The 14,460-nt window shown below is 30.5% G+C and overlaps 1 protein-coding gene across 4 annotated transcripts in view; it reads right to left on the bottom strand.

Moving 5' to 3' along the window:
- LOC126842022 (prolyl endopeptidase FAP-like) overlaps positions 1 to 14,460 on the bottom strand; it is a 143,656-nt gene that overhangs the window by 76,485 nt on the left and 52,711 nt on the right. The window contains exon 2 of one of the 4 annotated variants that reach the window (XM_050578883.1): positions 4,093 to 4,384. The exons of the other annotated variants lie outside the window; for them this stretch is intronic. Within the exon in view, the coding sequence (XP_050434840.1) occupies positions 4,093 to 4,158 (66 nt within the window). The 5' untranslated portion in view covers positions 4,159 to 4,384. The remainder of the gene's footprint in view (positions 1 to 4,092; positions 4,385 to 14,460) is intronic. 4 annotated transcript variants of the gene reach the window in all.

Raw genomic sequence — 14,460 nt, forward strand, 5'->3', positions numbered from 1 at the left:
TGCATACACCTGCTATTTGATGAGGTCGTTACCTTCTTTTATTTTGCATAAAAAACTATTTTTTACTTATTACACCAATACAAATTTTAATACATCATTCAAAATACCATGCAACCACTAGAATTTAAATTATGCTTTTTGAATAATAATTTATTTAAAAAAAAAATATATATATATATATATATGTACTTAACATAATTTTATTGAATCAATTTATTTTAATAACTTAAAATTGAATGATAAACACTATTAAAGTAATTGTACGTACAAAGAACATATAAAAATAAATTTTGTATTTTAAAAATGTATAGTAAAAATTGCAGTAAAAATTAAAAAAGAAAATGCGTCCAACAGGCATGCAAATGACTTATCGCCATTTAAAATGTATTGCTGACATATAATGCATTATTTTTTAATACCTAACAACGTTCGGTTATCACCACAAAGAATGGTAGGAAGAAAATAGATTTTTTTTCTTGAAAAACCTCTAAACACTTCAGATAAAATATATAAATACTGTCAAGAAAATTAAAGTGATACCACTTTAGTTAAATTAAATTTTACTAAAGCTTTAATTTAGAGAAATTCTTTAACAGTAGGTACAAAGATGATTTTATATCTATTTTCTGAGTAAAATATAAAACATTACATTGCTCTTGCAATTACTTTAGGTAGTAAAGATATTTGTTCTAAGTACTTTTACAACTTGCGCCGTCAATTGGTCGTTTACTAGTAAAAATATAGATATAATTAACGAATAACGACACGAAAAAGCTGAAACATAATAGTTTTTATTAGTCGAACGAGTCAAATTTATCGCTCAAAAGAATCATTAAAGAACCAAAGCTACAGCGCAAAACTAATTTTTAATTGAAAATTTAAACCATATTCAACCGGCACGTATAAAATGATAATTATATTATCACTACACTTGCAGGTTAGTTAAAATGTTGTGGTTATACACTAAAATACTAAAACTAAATTTTTCTTTTTTTAATCAAAATATATTTTTTTTTATAACTTAATTTTCTCAAAAACATGAGTCGTTTAACAATGTCTAATACTATAAAGTAAATCACTGTATAGGATGATAACCTTTTCAAAATGAAAGTACTTAACAAACACCTAAGTAAATGTTTAGGCAAAAGTGTTTTTCACGTTTCAAAATTTTACTCCCAACTGCAAAAAATAAAATAAATATTTATACTGTATGACTTATACTTCCATGATAATATTTGTATTTGCGCTCTATGATTGATTTTCCATAAGAGCAATAACTTCTGTAAACCCTTATTTGGCTACAACAAGAGTGGTTATTAGTTTATTCACCCAAACATTAGAAGTTTAGAATACATCACAGTATAGGTACAATTAAAAGTTTTTAACACTTTTCAAGTCATGTAGGGTTAGTAAGTCTATTGAGTAAACAAATAAATCGTTTTTAAGATACACGTAATTGAATTTAAGTAGATAATATATCTTAAAGAAAAACATAAACTCTAACTCCTAAGCTAGTTGACCTGCTTTCCCATATTTGAGTTACAAGCATAAAGTAAATCCCATTAGGTATTTGTACAACATAAAGACGGAGTTGCGCAGTATCTTGTTAGGTAATTTTCAACGCCTCGAGTTATAACGCTTATCATTATTATAAGTTTCCTAAAACCCTTGTTAAAAAGTTTTAAGAAGCTGTTGGTTTATTAAAATGGATATTGCAGCCCTTATCTTATTTATTTCTAGAAGTTTAATACCATGATGGAAAACAAGAGTTGTTTTATGTTTTAAAAGTATTATATTATGCTGAACGTTGGCAAGATTATCATACAAAAAGTCATATTCTAAAGGATAATAAATCAACAAAACCATATAAATTTGTACTTAACCGTTTCGGCGTACGATTTATATGAACTAAAAGGTCCTGAAAAATTAACTACTGCTTACAAGCTAATACATAAAGATCATCTTATGTAATAATAATTATTATTTAAATCATGATGCAAAGAAAAAGCAAACATCCATAAAACGTTATTATAGTTTACATAATTCAATACCGCTTATACAAGTTTTACTGTATATTTCATTGAACGGGCGGAGTAGTACTAATGGTAGTATATCCGTCTCAATTTAATATCTGATGTAACACCCATATATAATGCACCGGAAATTAAGACCCGTACTCAAAAAAATATACAGTTTTATTTTACTGTATATTGTTTGTATATAGTTGTCAGTCATAGTACACGTTATAAAACATTAACGATTGCTAAAATAAAATCACAATGATACAACACATCGAATAGTCGATATGAAAATTAAATAAAAAATACTAACAAAAATATTTTTTTTATTCAAATATTTGAAATAAAGCATAGGTCATAAACGACCCTTGAATGTATCCTTAACAAGATAGTGACAGTATTACAGAAAAAACTACTAATAACACAGAAATCTATAAATTCCCTCAATAATTATACCGAGTGATTCAGATTTTTATTTATTTTATCTTACAATATTATAAAATACTAAATATTTACATTTTTTAGACTTTTTCTGAGAGCTATCAACTGTTAAAAGTCAAATGGAAACGTATATATTTAAGAACTTTTTAAAATAAGAATAATTTGCCAAACATTTTGATTGGTCGATAATCATTTTAAAAGTTATTATAACAAGTTGTATAAACGTTTATTCAACGTTTAATGAATCAATAGATGTTAAATGGTTCTTTAAACATACTTTAGTGGCTCGTGATTGGTCCATTAAATTTTAATGAACCATTATTCGTATTATTTTTTTGGTGAGACCCGACATAAAGTAATGCACTTATCTAAAGGAACTGATCGGTTTTAGTGTAAACGACTTAGTAATTGATGTATGCTTACAGTATTAATAGCCGAAAATGTATTTATTCGATGACACGGACGAGTTTCGATAAAAAAATTAACTAAAAATACAGTAATTTACATATCATATAACTCAATGATTTGTAAGTAATGTAAAAGAGTTTCAAATAATTGTAACGAAAATCCGCCACATGAAAATAAAAACAAAATCTTTCTTTAATTTTGTGAACAAAATTTTTTTAATTTAACAGTAGCCGAAATTGTCAGAAAAGTGTATCTTCTGAGCATTGCTTTACACGATAATAAAAAATAATGCAGTTCCCTCTAAAGAAATGTATTATTTTTTATAAAATTTACTATAAATTGTAAAAATAAAACCAAAAATAAAGTTATTTAATGTATACAAGAGTGCGCGCAGCAGAAAGTGAAATACAATTAATTTGGTCTCAACAGATCTCTGCTCATTAGATAAATGGGCATATCTTAACAATTTTATAAAATGCTTGGCTATTTCGTGACCAGTTTTTTTTAAAACAATTAGTCTGGGTCACCGTCAGTTTTAATTAAAACCCTCAGACTTATATGCGCTCATAATTCATTTAATTACATATTTTGAAAGTGAAAAATCCTCGAACGTACTCACGTTCATCGCGTACGGGATCCAAAACTTATTGGCCCATATCGTGACGGGAATACAAAATAATATTCTACACAGCTAACTTTCGGATGAATTTGTCTAGTGCAGGTGTACCTAAGTCAATCAAATTAATCACATCAACACGCGCTTGATTAATACACAAACATGAAGCACAAATCTAGACTAAACTACTATCACGTGGCCCTCGCCTGGTACTTTGATTTATTAATTTTTAAGTGAGTATACACATTATTATATTGTCCCGTTTGTTCAGTTTTACTTTTAATTACGACGAAACTGCGTCGTTTTTAGTTTCTACTCATCGCAAAACAAAAAAACGCATAAACATTTCACAATAATAAAAAAAGTTTATTATGGCTAATGGCTATAGCAAGTGTTTACATCTTGTTTTTCGTCATCGAATAATAAGCTACATATTTATACACAACATGCTGTTTCACGACAGTTTGCTTTTCCTCTAATATAATTATTACTATTATTATTGTTTTAAGTAGAGGTTATTTTGTTAATGCAATTACAATTCACCTCAGCGCGAGTGACACACTCTTGCATCTTTAACTTTATCTAATTATTTTCTTTCAAAACACTCACCTCTAGTCCTTTGTCCTTGCTGCTTCCGCCGCCGCCACCTCCTCCAGAGCTCTGTACCGTGTTCATGTCGATCGAGTATGGTTATTTACCAATCCATATACGATCAATTATTCAACACTCAAACCCAATTGTTCCCAACCCGTTCGGCTTGTCGGCTGTCAAAGTACCGCCAACTCATTATCACACATGGCGTATAACTTAGGAACTTTCAAAAGTTTCAAGCGATTAGCAATCGGCCAAACTATTCCGTAAAACACAGACGATAAACTCCACGCAATTCGCACAACGTAACCTAAACAAAATCGTTAACAGTATAATGTGTAATCTAGTAAACCAACAACAGTTCCTGATTCAACACACCGACTTTAATTAATAATGGACAAACATGTACGGTTTTTATTTTTTTGTTTATGTTACATAAACACCAAACGAGCTAGGTACACGAGGTGGAAGAAGACAGTTCCCCTGTGAACACCGCGTGCAGCAACGTATTCTACGAATTCATTTTAATACGAAAATAATGCATGCGCACCCCTTTACATTACATATTATATGCTTGCAAAATAAATAAAAATAAATGTTAAAACATTACCATCATCGTGTAACAGCATACGGCATGGAAATATTAAACAATAATTTATACAACAACGGCTGTATAATAATTGATACGGTAATACATATATAATAGATTCAGTGTTAAAACACTGTTTTTGAATACAAGTATTGAAATACTTTTTAGATATCCCGGAAACTTATTTAATACAATCAAAAAAGAATACATAAATAGTAAATTAATATTTATAGTTGTGGGCGCGACACTGTTGTGGTTTAATTAAATAATCTATTACATTTTCTGATTTGTTTTCTATTGTATTGCTAAACAATATTATAATAGTGTTACTACGATATTTTAAATCATTACATTATATTTAGCCCTCATCTCGTTTTCTAATGTAGGTGTTTGAATATTATTTTACACTTGTAGTAGATATGAATTCTGTTAGACTAGCTTACACTAAACGTTTTATTAATCATCAATACAAATTTAAATGTAATTCAATATAATCTTTACTTGTAATAAATGAACTAGGAGTCAATGTGAACTAATTAATTCATTATAAAATAATCTCTTAACCACAAACATAATACACTTATGCATTTACGTATTTAGGCAGAAATGTTACCATCTTCAGCGCATACAACAGACTGAGATAGACTGAGACTCATAGACTAGGCTGAGGGTTTATTTTATTATTTTATAATATATAACCACAAGCGTTGCTTACAATTTTTCTAGATTAATAAATTCATAATAGCATTTTTTTGTACATATGAAACTCATGTAAAGGCGGCTGAATGCTAGTCAAGCGTGTATACACAATCTTTTTTGCAAAAGCATACATACTTTTCCTTCACCGCCACATGACACAAGCATGCAGATAAAAATTCAATCGAGCCTTTTGTACAATCACAATGCTTGTACGAAATCATCATACAGATAGCTCAAACATGCTTGTGTAAAAATATGCTTAACAAATACGCAGCTACGCGTGCATCCTTTATACATTTATACCGTTATACATGCGATTGTCAAAATAATTATATGTTTTGATAGCAAATTCAAGTAGAAACCATTACGGACATTAGTAGGATAACCTAAAACCTTATATGGATTCCACGTTGTTAATGCTAATATAAATCTATTAATGGTCCAATGAATTAATGAATCCTTATTACATAGTCTCTAAATAATAGGGCTTTGAAAATATTATCAGACACGCGATTTGAAATCAGATTAGTTTAGAAATGAGATAGCAGACAAAATAAATTGCACGTTTATAAAAATGAGAGGTGTTAGTTTTTAAACATTATAACCGTTTATTAATAGGAACTTATTTAAATTATTATAATGTGAAATATCTTGTCGAAATTATAACATTCCATCATTTTTAATAATATATTTGGAATTTGATTTGATCGATATTATTGTTTTTTCATACAGTTTATCTCCGTCTACAGTGTAGACTCTACACGTTTAATGTTAAGTAATAAACCCTAAGCATAACCAATTGACTAATATCAATACGGGCACCATCCTCAGTTACGTTGTCGATAAGTTAGTACATTTTATTTTAGCTTGGCAATATCTTTCTATAAACTCATTGTGGAATCAGATTCGGCATACTATACATATGTTATAAGACAACAAGAAGCAATGTTTTAAATATAAACGCACAAGGCGGTTTGTCGAAAGCTTTTGTGGCGTAAGTATAAGTTACTCGGGCTCAATGTGGCAATCTAATTCGTTTTACTTTGTGTTTACCGAGAAGTCTGAAGTTGGGCTTTATGTAAATATAGTACGTTCAAATTATTAAAGTAGCTCGACATCCTATTAGGAAGGTATAGAGTTCCGGAAACAAACACAGCATCGTTTTAATACCAAAATATATTATACTGAACAATGCCATCGTGGCAGTGCGCGAGCGAGTCAACCGACTTTCTCGGTTTACATTGTTATTCAAAATCCGGATAACATTTTAGAGTAATGGGTTTCTTAGAAATCTATAAGTAATGAAAAAAAAAATAAACAGTTACTCGTGTGAACAAATGTTTGTTATGTTTATGGTATTATTATACATAGTACAAAGTACTCGAGTTTCCGAAAGGCCGATTCTATATTGCAATCGAATACAAACACTTTAAAGAATTTGACGCTTTGGCCAACTGGAGTGGATAACGAGAAAAGTTATTGAACTGGATACATGGAACTTTATAAACAAACGACCGGATGTTTCGACAAGAAAAGTCTAATTACTCGATGCGGATAATCGCAGCACATAAAATTCACTTAAAACATAAAAATAATAATTATAATAATACTATGGATGTGCTAGCATAAGCAATCTGCTGTGTTCGCACGGCGCGGTAATGACGGAATATTATATTTTTAAAAGCGCAGCCACATGCAAACATTGTGACGACTGCTCGTAATAAACAAATAGATCAATGTCATCGATGGATGGAGGGCGGCCTATTGCAGTAAAAACAACGACGGAAAGTCGAAACGCGCTATGCAATAAAAACGCTACGAAGTCGTAAAACCGAAATTATCAATAATATATACTATTATGCGCGCCGAGAAACGTGTAGAAACATTGTCATTCCGCATACGCTGCGTTGTTGTGAATTTTTCATTCTTCATCTGCGCCAAAGGTGTCATCGTAGACATCACCCACTGTCGAAGCGCGCCGGACTTCTAACTACATAAATATGCTTATGCAAGCTTCAGCGTTTCGTTGTGACGTTGTTTTCTGTAATAACGCGACGCAGCTGGTGTTTGTGAGTGAGCGAGCAAAAAATCTCTAAGAAACGATCGGCCGCCATTGAACTCCGTTAAGACGTCGTTGTAACTTCAACGGCGAAATAAACGACATCCGGCGTAGAACGACGGTGTAATGTATTAGCCGACTGACCGTGCACCTCGACTGCATAATGTATACATAATGATATATTATTGTACTTGTTTAACAACAATCGGAACGGTTCTTCCGGTCGACGACGAAATCGGATACACAATCTATATAAAAGCGTTTTTCGGTTACTCTCGTCGATCGCGATCCGCCTCAATTAATCTTTTTTTTCGCCCCCCCCACCAATGTCTCGGCCCTGGCACGGGGTCCGAGGTACACCCAGTAAACGATAAGACTACTTTAATAGAGCAGAAAACTTTTGCCGTTTCATCATCCCTCCACGGTTGTCCTTGGACGCGGCTCGTCTACTGCGATTAGGTGCCGATTACCACCTCCCACGTCGGTTCACACGCTAACAAACCATTCATAACTTTCTATCCCCTAAACTCGGTAATTTTGTATTTTTTTTTTTTTTACCACAGCTGTTTCTATTATTATTATTCGTTTTACTCGTTGGCGATTGAACACACTGCAAACGTACACGGCACCATTAGTTATTTGCTTAGTTTTTTTACTACATAATTATACAATATTTTATTTTTATTAACACGCTTTCCTACGATCACCATCACGAGAACCGACAAAAACAATGGGCTTTTGTATACAATAATTATGAAATTAAATAAAACCCACGAGTGTTTCCCCTTTATACGCAACCTAATATTGTATTATATATTTTTATTATATAGGCCACGGTGTACGTTTTACGACGTACAGGACATGGTCGTATCAAGTTAGAACATTTCAATAAACAATTTCAACTTTCAATACTATAAAAAAACAAAATCTACGAATATATGCTCACAAAATCTCCGTTTTACAGTTATTGTAACATTAATATTCATTTTTATGTGCAGTAGTTTCCAAAAATATATAGTCTATTACACCGTACATTTATCGTATATAGCTATAGGTATCATTTTATTAAAACGTAATGAAATATATTGTACCATTATATAACAAATAGAGAATAGATGAAATCCATTTACCTCGGGAATAAGCGACGTATTCGGTATTAGTAGGAAAATGTATGATACTCACAAGTTTAATAAAGTTGAGAAAAATATCATACGTGTCACGGCTCTCTCTACTTTGCACCAGAAAATGCAGGTAATGAGTTTTACACATTTTGTTATGTTATATTTAATAATTCTATCTTATTCCACTCAAATTGTTACCGTTCAGTTAAAATGTCCTATTTACCTAATAGAGAATAACATTTCTTTGCAATATTAACTAAATTTTAACATTCTGATAATAGATTCAAATTTACATTTGATTTTCATGTACATATTTTATAACAACTACACATTAAAACATACGCGAGAAAATACATTTCAATAGCTTACTATGAAACCAAATATTCCGTTAAATAAATCAGGCGACTAATTTGTACATTTACAGTGGCTAATATATTGGACTAACTTATGTAGTCTTTTTTTTATGAAAGTCTACTATAAAAAAAAAAAGTTTTAAAAATAGTAATTACTTAATGTAAAAGGTGAAGAAGACAAAAAACGATGGAAAAAATAACTCGCCAAATTTTGCTTAATGCTTTACATATTGTTGAAAAAAACACACACCCTACTTTGACAATGCACAAAAAAACAGAAAACTATTGTGTGACGGAGAATTTTTTTAATTAAAAAACGACACTCAAGTATTGAATTGAATCAGCATATACTTAACTTAACTTTAGAAAATCATCAGACTTTTGTTTCCAGTTAAACCCTTGAAGTCAATAGTTGATGCGTACAATGTAAACACACCGTTGCGGCAGTAATGAGTTTTGGATGCAGTGTTGCTTTTCATTTCTTTCGACGTTGAACAGATACAAGTTTACTTAAAGTACTCGAGAACTTTTTTTGCCATTTGCCACGGGCCATACGTAATGTTACACTCATAAGCCAACAAATGTCCTATTTTCTCCAATTGCTTATTCTATACACAAGTGTATCAATGTGTATCCAGAGGTAAACTTAGCTTTTTATGGCTTTAGGCACTATACGTTTACCTCTCTATTATAGTTGGGAGAGGGGGGCTTAGTCCCCTAACTTAAAATACCCCCTCCAAAATAATGAAAATAAAATACTAAAATCATTTGAATTTTAGTCAATCTATTTTTTGTGCCTTTTTAACTGTTTAATCCCTCTTAAAAAATAATAGAAACGATCGATATCCGCCTAGTTTTTATAAAACTCTGTTTGAAAAACTTTTCCTTATTGTTAGTTTAAAGAACGTTGATCTAGTAATTTCAACTCGACATCGGATCTCCCTTGAGTTATCCCCGTTACTGTGAATCCATGTTCCAAGATACTTGTATGAATACACTCTTTCTATTATGGCATTGTTCAATATTAATTTGAATTCATTATTGCCAGTGTCTGTTTGGTCTTTGGTTATTAACATGAATTTAGTTTTCTTAACATTCATCTCAAGTCCATATTTGTTACATTACATTACATTGTTACAATACTAAGCTTAAAAATTAAAAATGAAGTTACTTTTAATACATTTTATCGAACAATTGTGTACCGACTTCTATAAACATAATTAAATTAGTTATAGCTATGATTAGCATGCTCTTGCGAAAACCGAGCCAAATCAAAATGTAATAATATAATTGAGACATTATTTAATTGGGCCGAAAATGAACACATATTTAAAATATGTTATACCCGTCCATCATTATAAAGATAAACGCTAATGTCAGTTAAAAATGACACTTCAGATGGTTACCCGGTACGGCGTTGAACGGGCACACTATGTCTGGTGCACTTGCTAAGCCCGATGGCTTTGTTCGCCGCACGTAGTGCATTCACTTACATTCCGCAACTCATCAAGTTGTAAAGAGAGAGATATTTCGTCATTTAACAGAGAAACTTCATTATCCCTGAGATTGGATCAGTTGCTCGTCAACATTCTATTCCGTTATTATAATATATATATATATATATATAATCATTCTGTATGTATAAGTATAAAAAAAATCGAGATGCATTATATTATTAACAAAGAGACCGCTGACGAGCAAGTATTACTATTTTTATGAGTTATTATGCACCATGTAAGTACTCGTTATTTTATTAAAAATATTTTACCAGTAATAAATAACAACAAATAAATTCATTTCATGTATAAAATATTATATACCTACATGAAAAATGACGAACACGTCTGAGATGAAAACGTTTTTTTTTTTTTTTTATCTTTGAAGACGTCATTATTTATTATAATGTTGATCGATCATAAAAACTTTTATTAAATTTTTCGATATTAATTCAATGATATCGACTGTCGTCCAAACACAATTTATTTTATGTAAAATATGACTCGCGTTTCTTCACCTCTTAGGTACAATAAAAACATTATGTCTTTACATTATGTTATTACTATTTACTAATCCGAAGCTATTGGCTTTTTAAACTAACCAAAGCTATTATATTTTAGTATGTTCCATGAATATATATATATAACCTTTATATATACACTTTTTAACTTTTTAATGAGTTTAAAATGTATTGTAGTTATCGCGTATAAACTTATATTATCCTACCACAGTCAATCGGGATAACCTTGTTTGTTAAAACTTTGTGGGAAAATTGAAGAGCAAAAGTAATTAACTTCCTCTCTAATCTCTTGACGAGTTTTGTCTCAAAGTAAACACCAATGGGTCAAACACAGACTTTCCGATTTCAACTTACAGTTTAAGAGGTTGAAAAATACAAATTATTTTTCAAAAAACTATAAAATATGTCGTTATTTTTATATTATAAAAATACATAAGATTTTAAGATTCGTATTCAAGATTTTAAGTTCGTTCTAAAATATAAATTTAAAATTTATTTATTTATTTTATAGGATTAGTTTGAATGTCCAATTTAATTTCGAATGAGCAACAATATGTTCAAATGTCATGTCTAAAAATGGTAATTTTTTGATAAAAAGTTAAATTATCTTTTTTAAACAAATTAAGAGAACTGCAAACGATGAACATTTTAGTGTACTTAATTTATACAGTAAATGGCAATATTTAAAAAGTAAAACATCCAATTTTACCCAAACTTTTTTTTTCTGCTTTTTTTCATTAGGATTGCTTAATATATTATGAACAACTTTAGCATTTTTATTATATTGCTAATGAAAAAACGCTTTAAAGACCGTTGCGTTGCCATAAACTGGTATGATGCCACTTTAATTATTTGGTTAATGAAATATAAAATGCATACTAACTGTATTATATTATTTTTAACTTAAAAAATGTAATTATTAGAATAAACAAATATCTTAGAAATATTTATTGTAAAGAAAACTATAAAAATAGATTAATTATCCCTATGACTACAACTATGAATATCGACTGTCATAATAGAATAATATATAGAATAATATAATACAATTTCGATTTGTAATCAATATTTGTAATGATTATAGATGCTTAATTTCAGATAACAAAGAGACAATTAATTTGTCAATTGAAAAAACGTAAAATCTTGAATTTATAATATAATATTTAGAGCGAGAGAGAGAGTAATTGAATAATATCAAGTCACGTAGCTGTAACAATAAAGTAAACATCCTTGATTTTGATAACGGAAACTTAATTTACCTCTTCCTCCCCGTTATCTCGATTATTCGTATCCGCTTCCATGGAATATAGTAACATGATATAGAGTTTCCTCGAGTTATAACTGAGGACATTATTTATGTTGCACCCGAGTGCCCGGGGGAGATATACCGGTCGTCTGCTATTGTATTTCTTATGGCCAATTTGAAAATCACAATCGTTCTGCAGATTTCAAAATAGTTATCGAAGTACTAGAACACATTCACGGACGTCTCAAAGATTCCCAACACGAGATATAACTTAGAGAATTAGACACTTTCAATACCATACGGCTGATGTTCACTACGGCGTCATTATACCTACTATTTGAAATATACTTGAGTGCTCAAAATAACCTCAATACTCAAATCGACTAGCGTTTCAAACAGTAGTTGTACTGTCGTTTCCAGTGCAATATGTAAACAATAATTTATTTAAACCGCGAAACACAATTGGAATTTTTATGGTGGTATTAAACGTCTTGGGCGCTAAAAAAAAAAAACACTACAAGGCTCTCAAGTGTCGGTTCGTAACGAGCACGAAGCTCTATCCGAGTAATTATTATTCATTTAGTTAGCCCGAACTTCCCCGTCATCAATCCGTCGTCACTCGATCCCATTTAAATCGGCCGCGTGCGTTATGTTTTATGTATTTTTCCAACCCTTTACCGTGTCTCGTCCTCGGGTTTCTCATTATTCTGGCCTTGTTTCCTCGGGTAGCTCGTTACTGGCATAGAACATCACGCCCTCGACGATCGGATCGAGTACAGCTAAGTGTATATATATATATATTATATGTATGAGATATGTATATACAATGTATATTTATATATATGTATAACTCGAAAGGCCATCTGTACAGTACATAATAACCGTGAGTGTCCCACGAGGGAGTTCGATAATATTATACACGAAACGACTTTTGTTGATTTATTGACACAAGCATATAGGTATACACGCCGTGATCCCGAGTATATCCTTTTCCTTAGTTTTTATTATTATTATGAACGGTAACCCGAGTAGATAACGTATCGATGGGTTCATAGACAAAAAAACAACCTAAAATAACAATAACTTCAATGTGAAGTTACGTGAACGAAAAACCTATACATTTACTAGGAAGACTTTTGATTTTCCAATATTTGTATTCATCTGTTCAACTGATGGCTTAGTATATACAGATTCTGGGCCGCATAAAACACAATCAAATTATAATTGTTGGTTGTTTTTTTTTAAATTTTCCAATTAATCGTATTATGTTAAAATAAATATACGAAAAAAAGATTGAGCGGAACAACAATTTTGGCACACCGCGTTTTGCATTTATGGTAATTATCATTTGCGGTTATCGGGCATAGAATTTCGCTTTTGACCAACGTGTTTGATGGATAAAAATATAAACAGTTATGAACATAAATTTTGTTTAATATTAAAAAAAGAGTAAATGAATGCAATGAACACGGTTTTTTATCGCTCTGTATAGTACAGCATTGTTCGTTGTTGATCGGAAAGAACAATAACCGATATAATACTCTCCCGTATACCGTATAAACATCCGGAGTATTGGGGTTGTTCTCTACTCCGGTTGTCGGATGATATTAAACTGTGGTGTAGGAAGTTAAAAAAAAAAAGTATGAAAGCAATTCGCTACTAGGCTGTACGTGATTTGAATGAGAAATCATAACACGACATCGCATCGTGGAGATATACCAAATAACACGTCTCGAAATGTTGACAGGTTGGATTTATATTTTGTTGAAAAAAAACCAAAATATTTGTACTTAAATTATAATACGAAAGTATATGAATAAAACTACGGAAATTTTATAAAACAATTTTATGACATTTCGCAAGAAAAAAGTTATAGTTGAAAATTAGTTTTTCCTACCTAAATAAAATATAATATATTTTTTATTGAATTTTATCATGGATCAAAGACTACAATAATCACCATTCTACACAACCATTTTATTTGTTTTCTATTTAAACGTTTAAACAATGATTCGTATCTTTAAATAAAACTATTTATCTAACTTAAGCATATCAGACTATCATTAATTATGACACGACTGTTTCCAGAAATAATATATCTAAACATAGATAAGGTTTATTGGTAACACAATTCTTGTTCAAAACATGATAAAATCATATATATATATATACGATAGAGCTAAAATATAAGTCTAATATTAAGGAAAGGTTTAAGGGATGGACGTGTGAAAAAAATATGGTATAAATTCCTATTTTAATTTAATAAACGTGAACAAGCATGTATTTTGTCCAGGCATTATAA

Source organism: Adelges cooleyi, unplaced genomic scaffold, assembly GCF_023614345.1.
Source record: "Adelges cooleyi isolate 19-005CV unplaced genomic scaffold, UGA_ACOO_1.1 ACOO_flye_CR_arks_rails_tigmint_CR_PRNA_41, whole genome shotgun sequence".
In the NCBI taxonomy this organism is placed as follows: domain Eukaryota; kingdom Metazoa; phylum Arthropoda; class Insecta; order Hemiptera; family Adelgidae; genus Adelges; species Adelges cooleyi.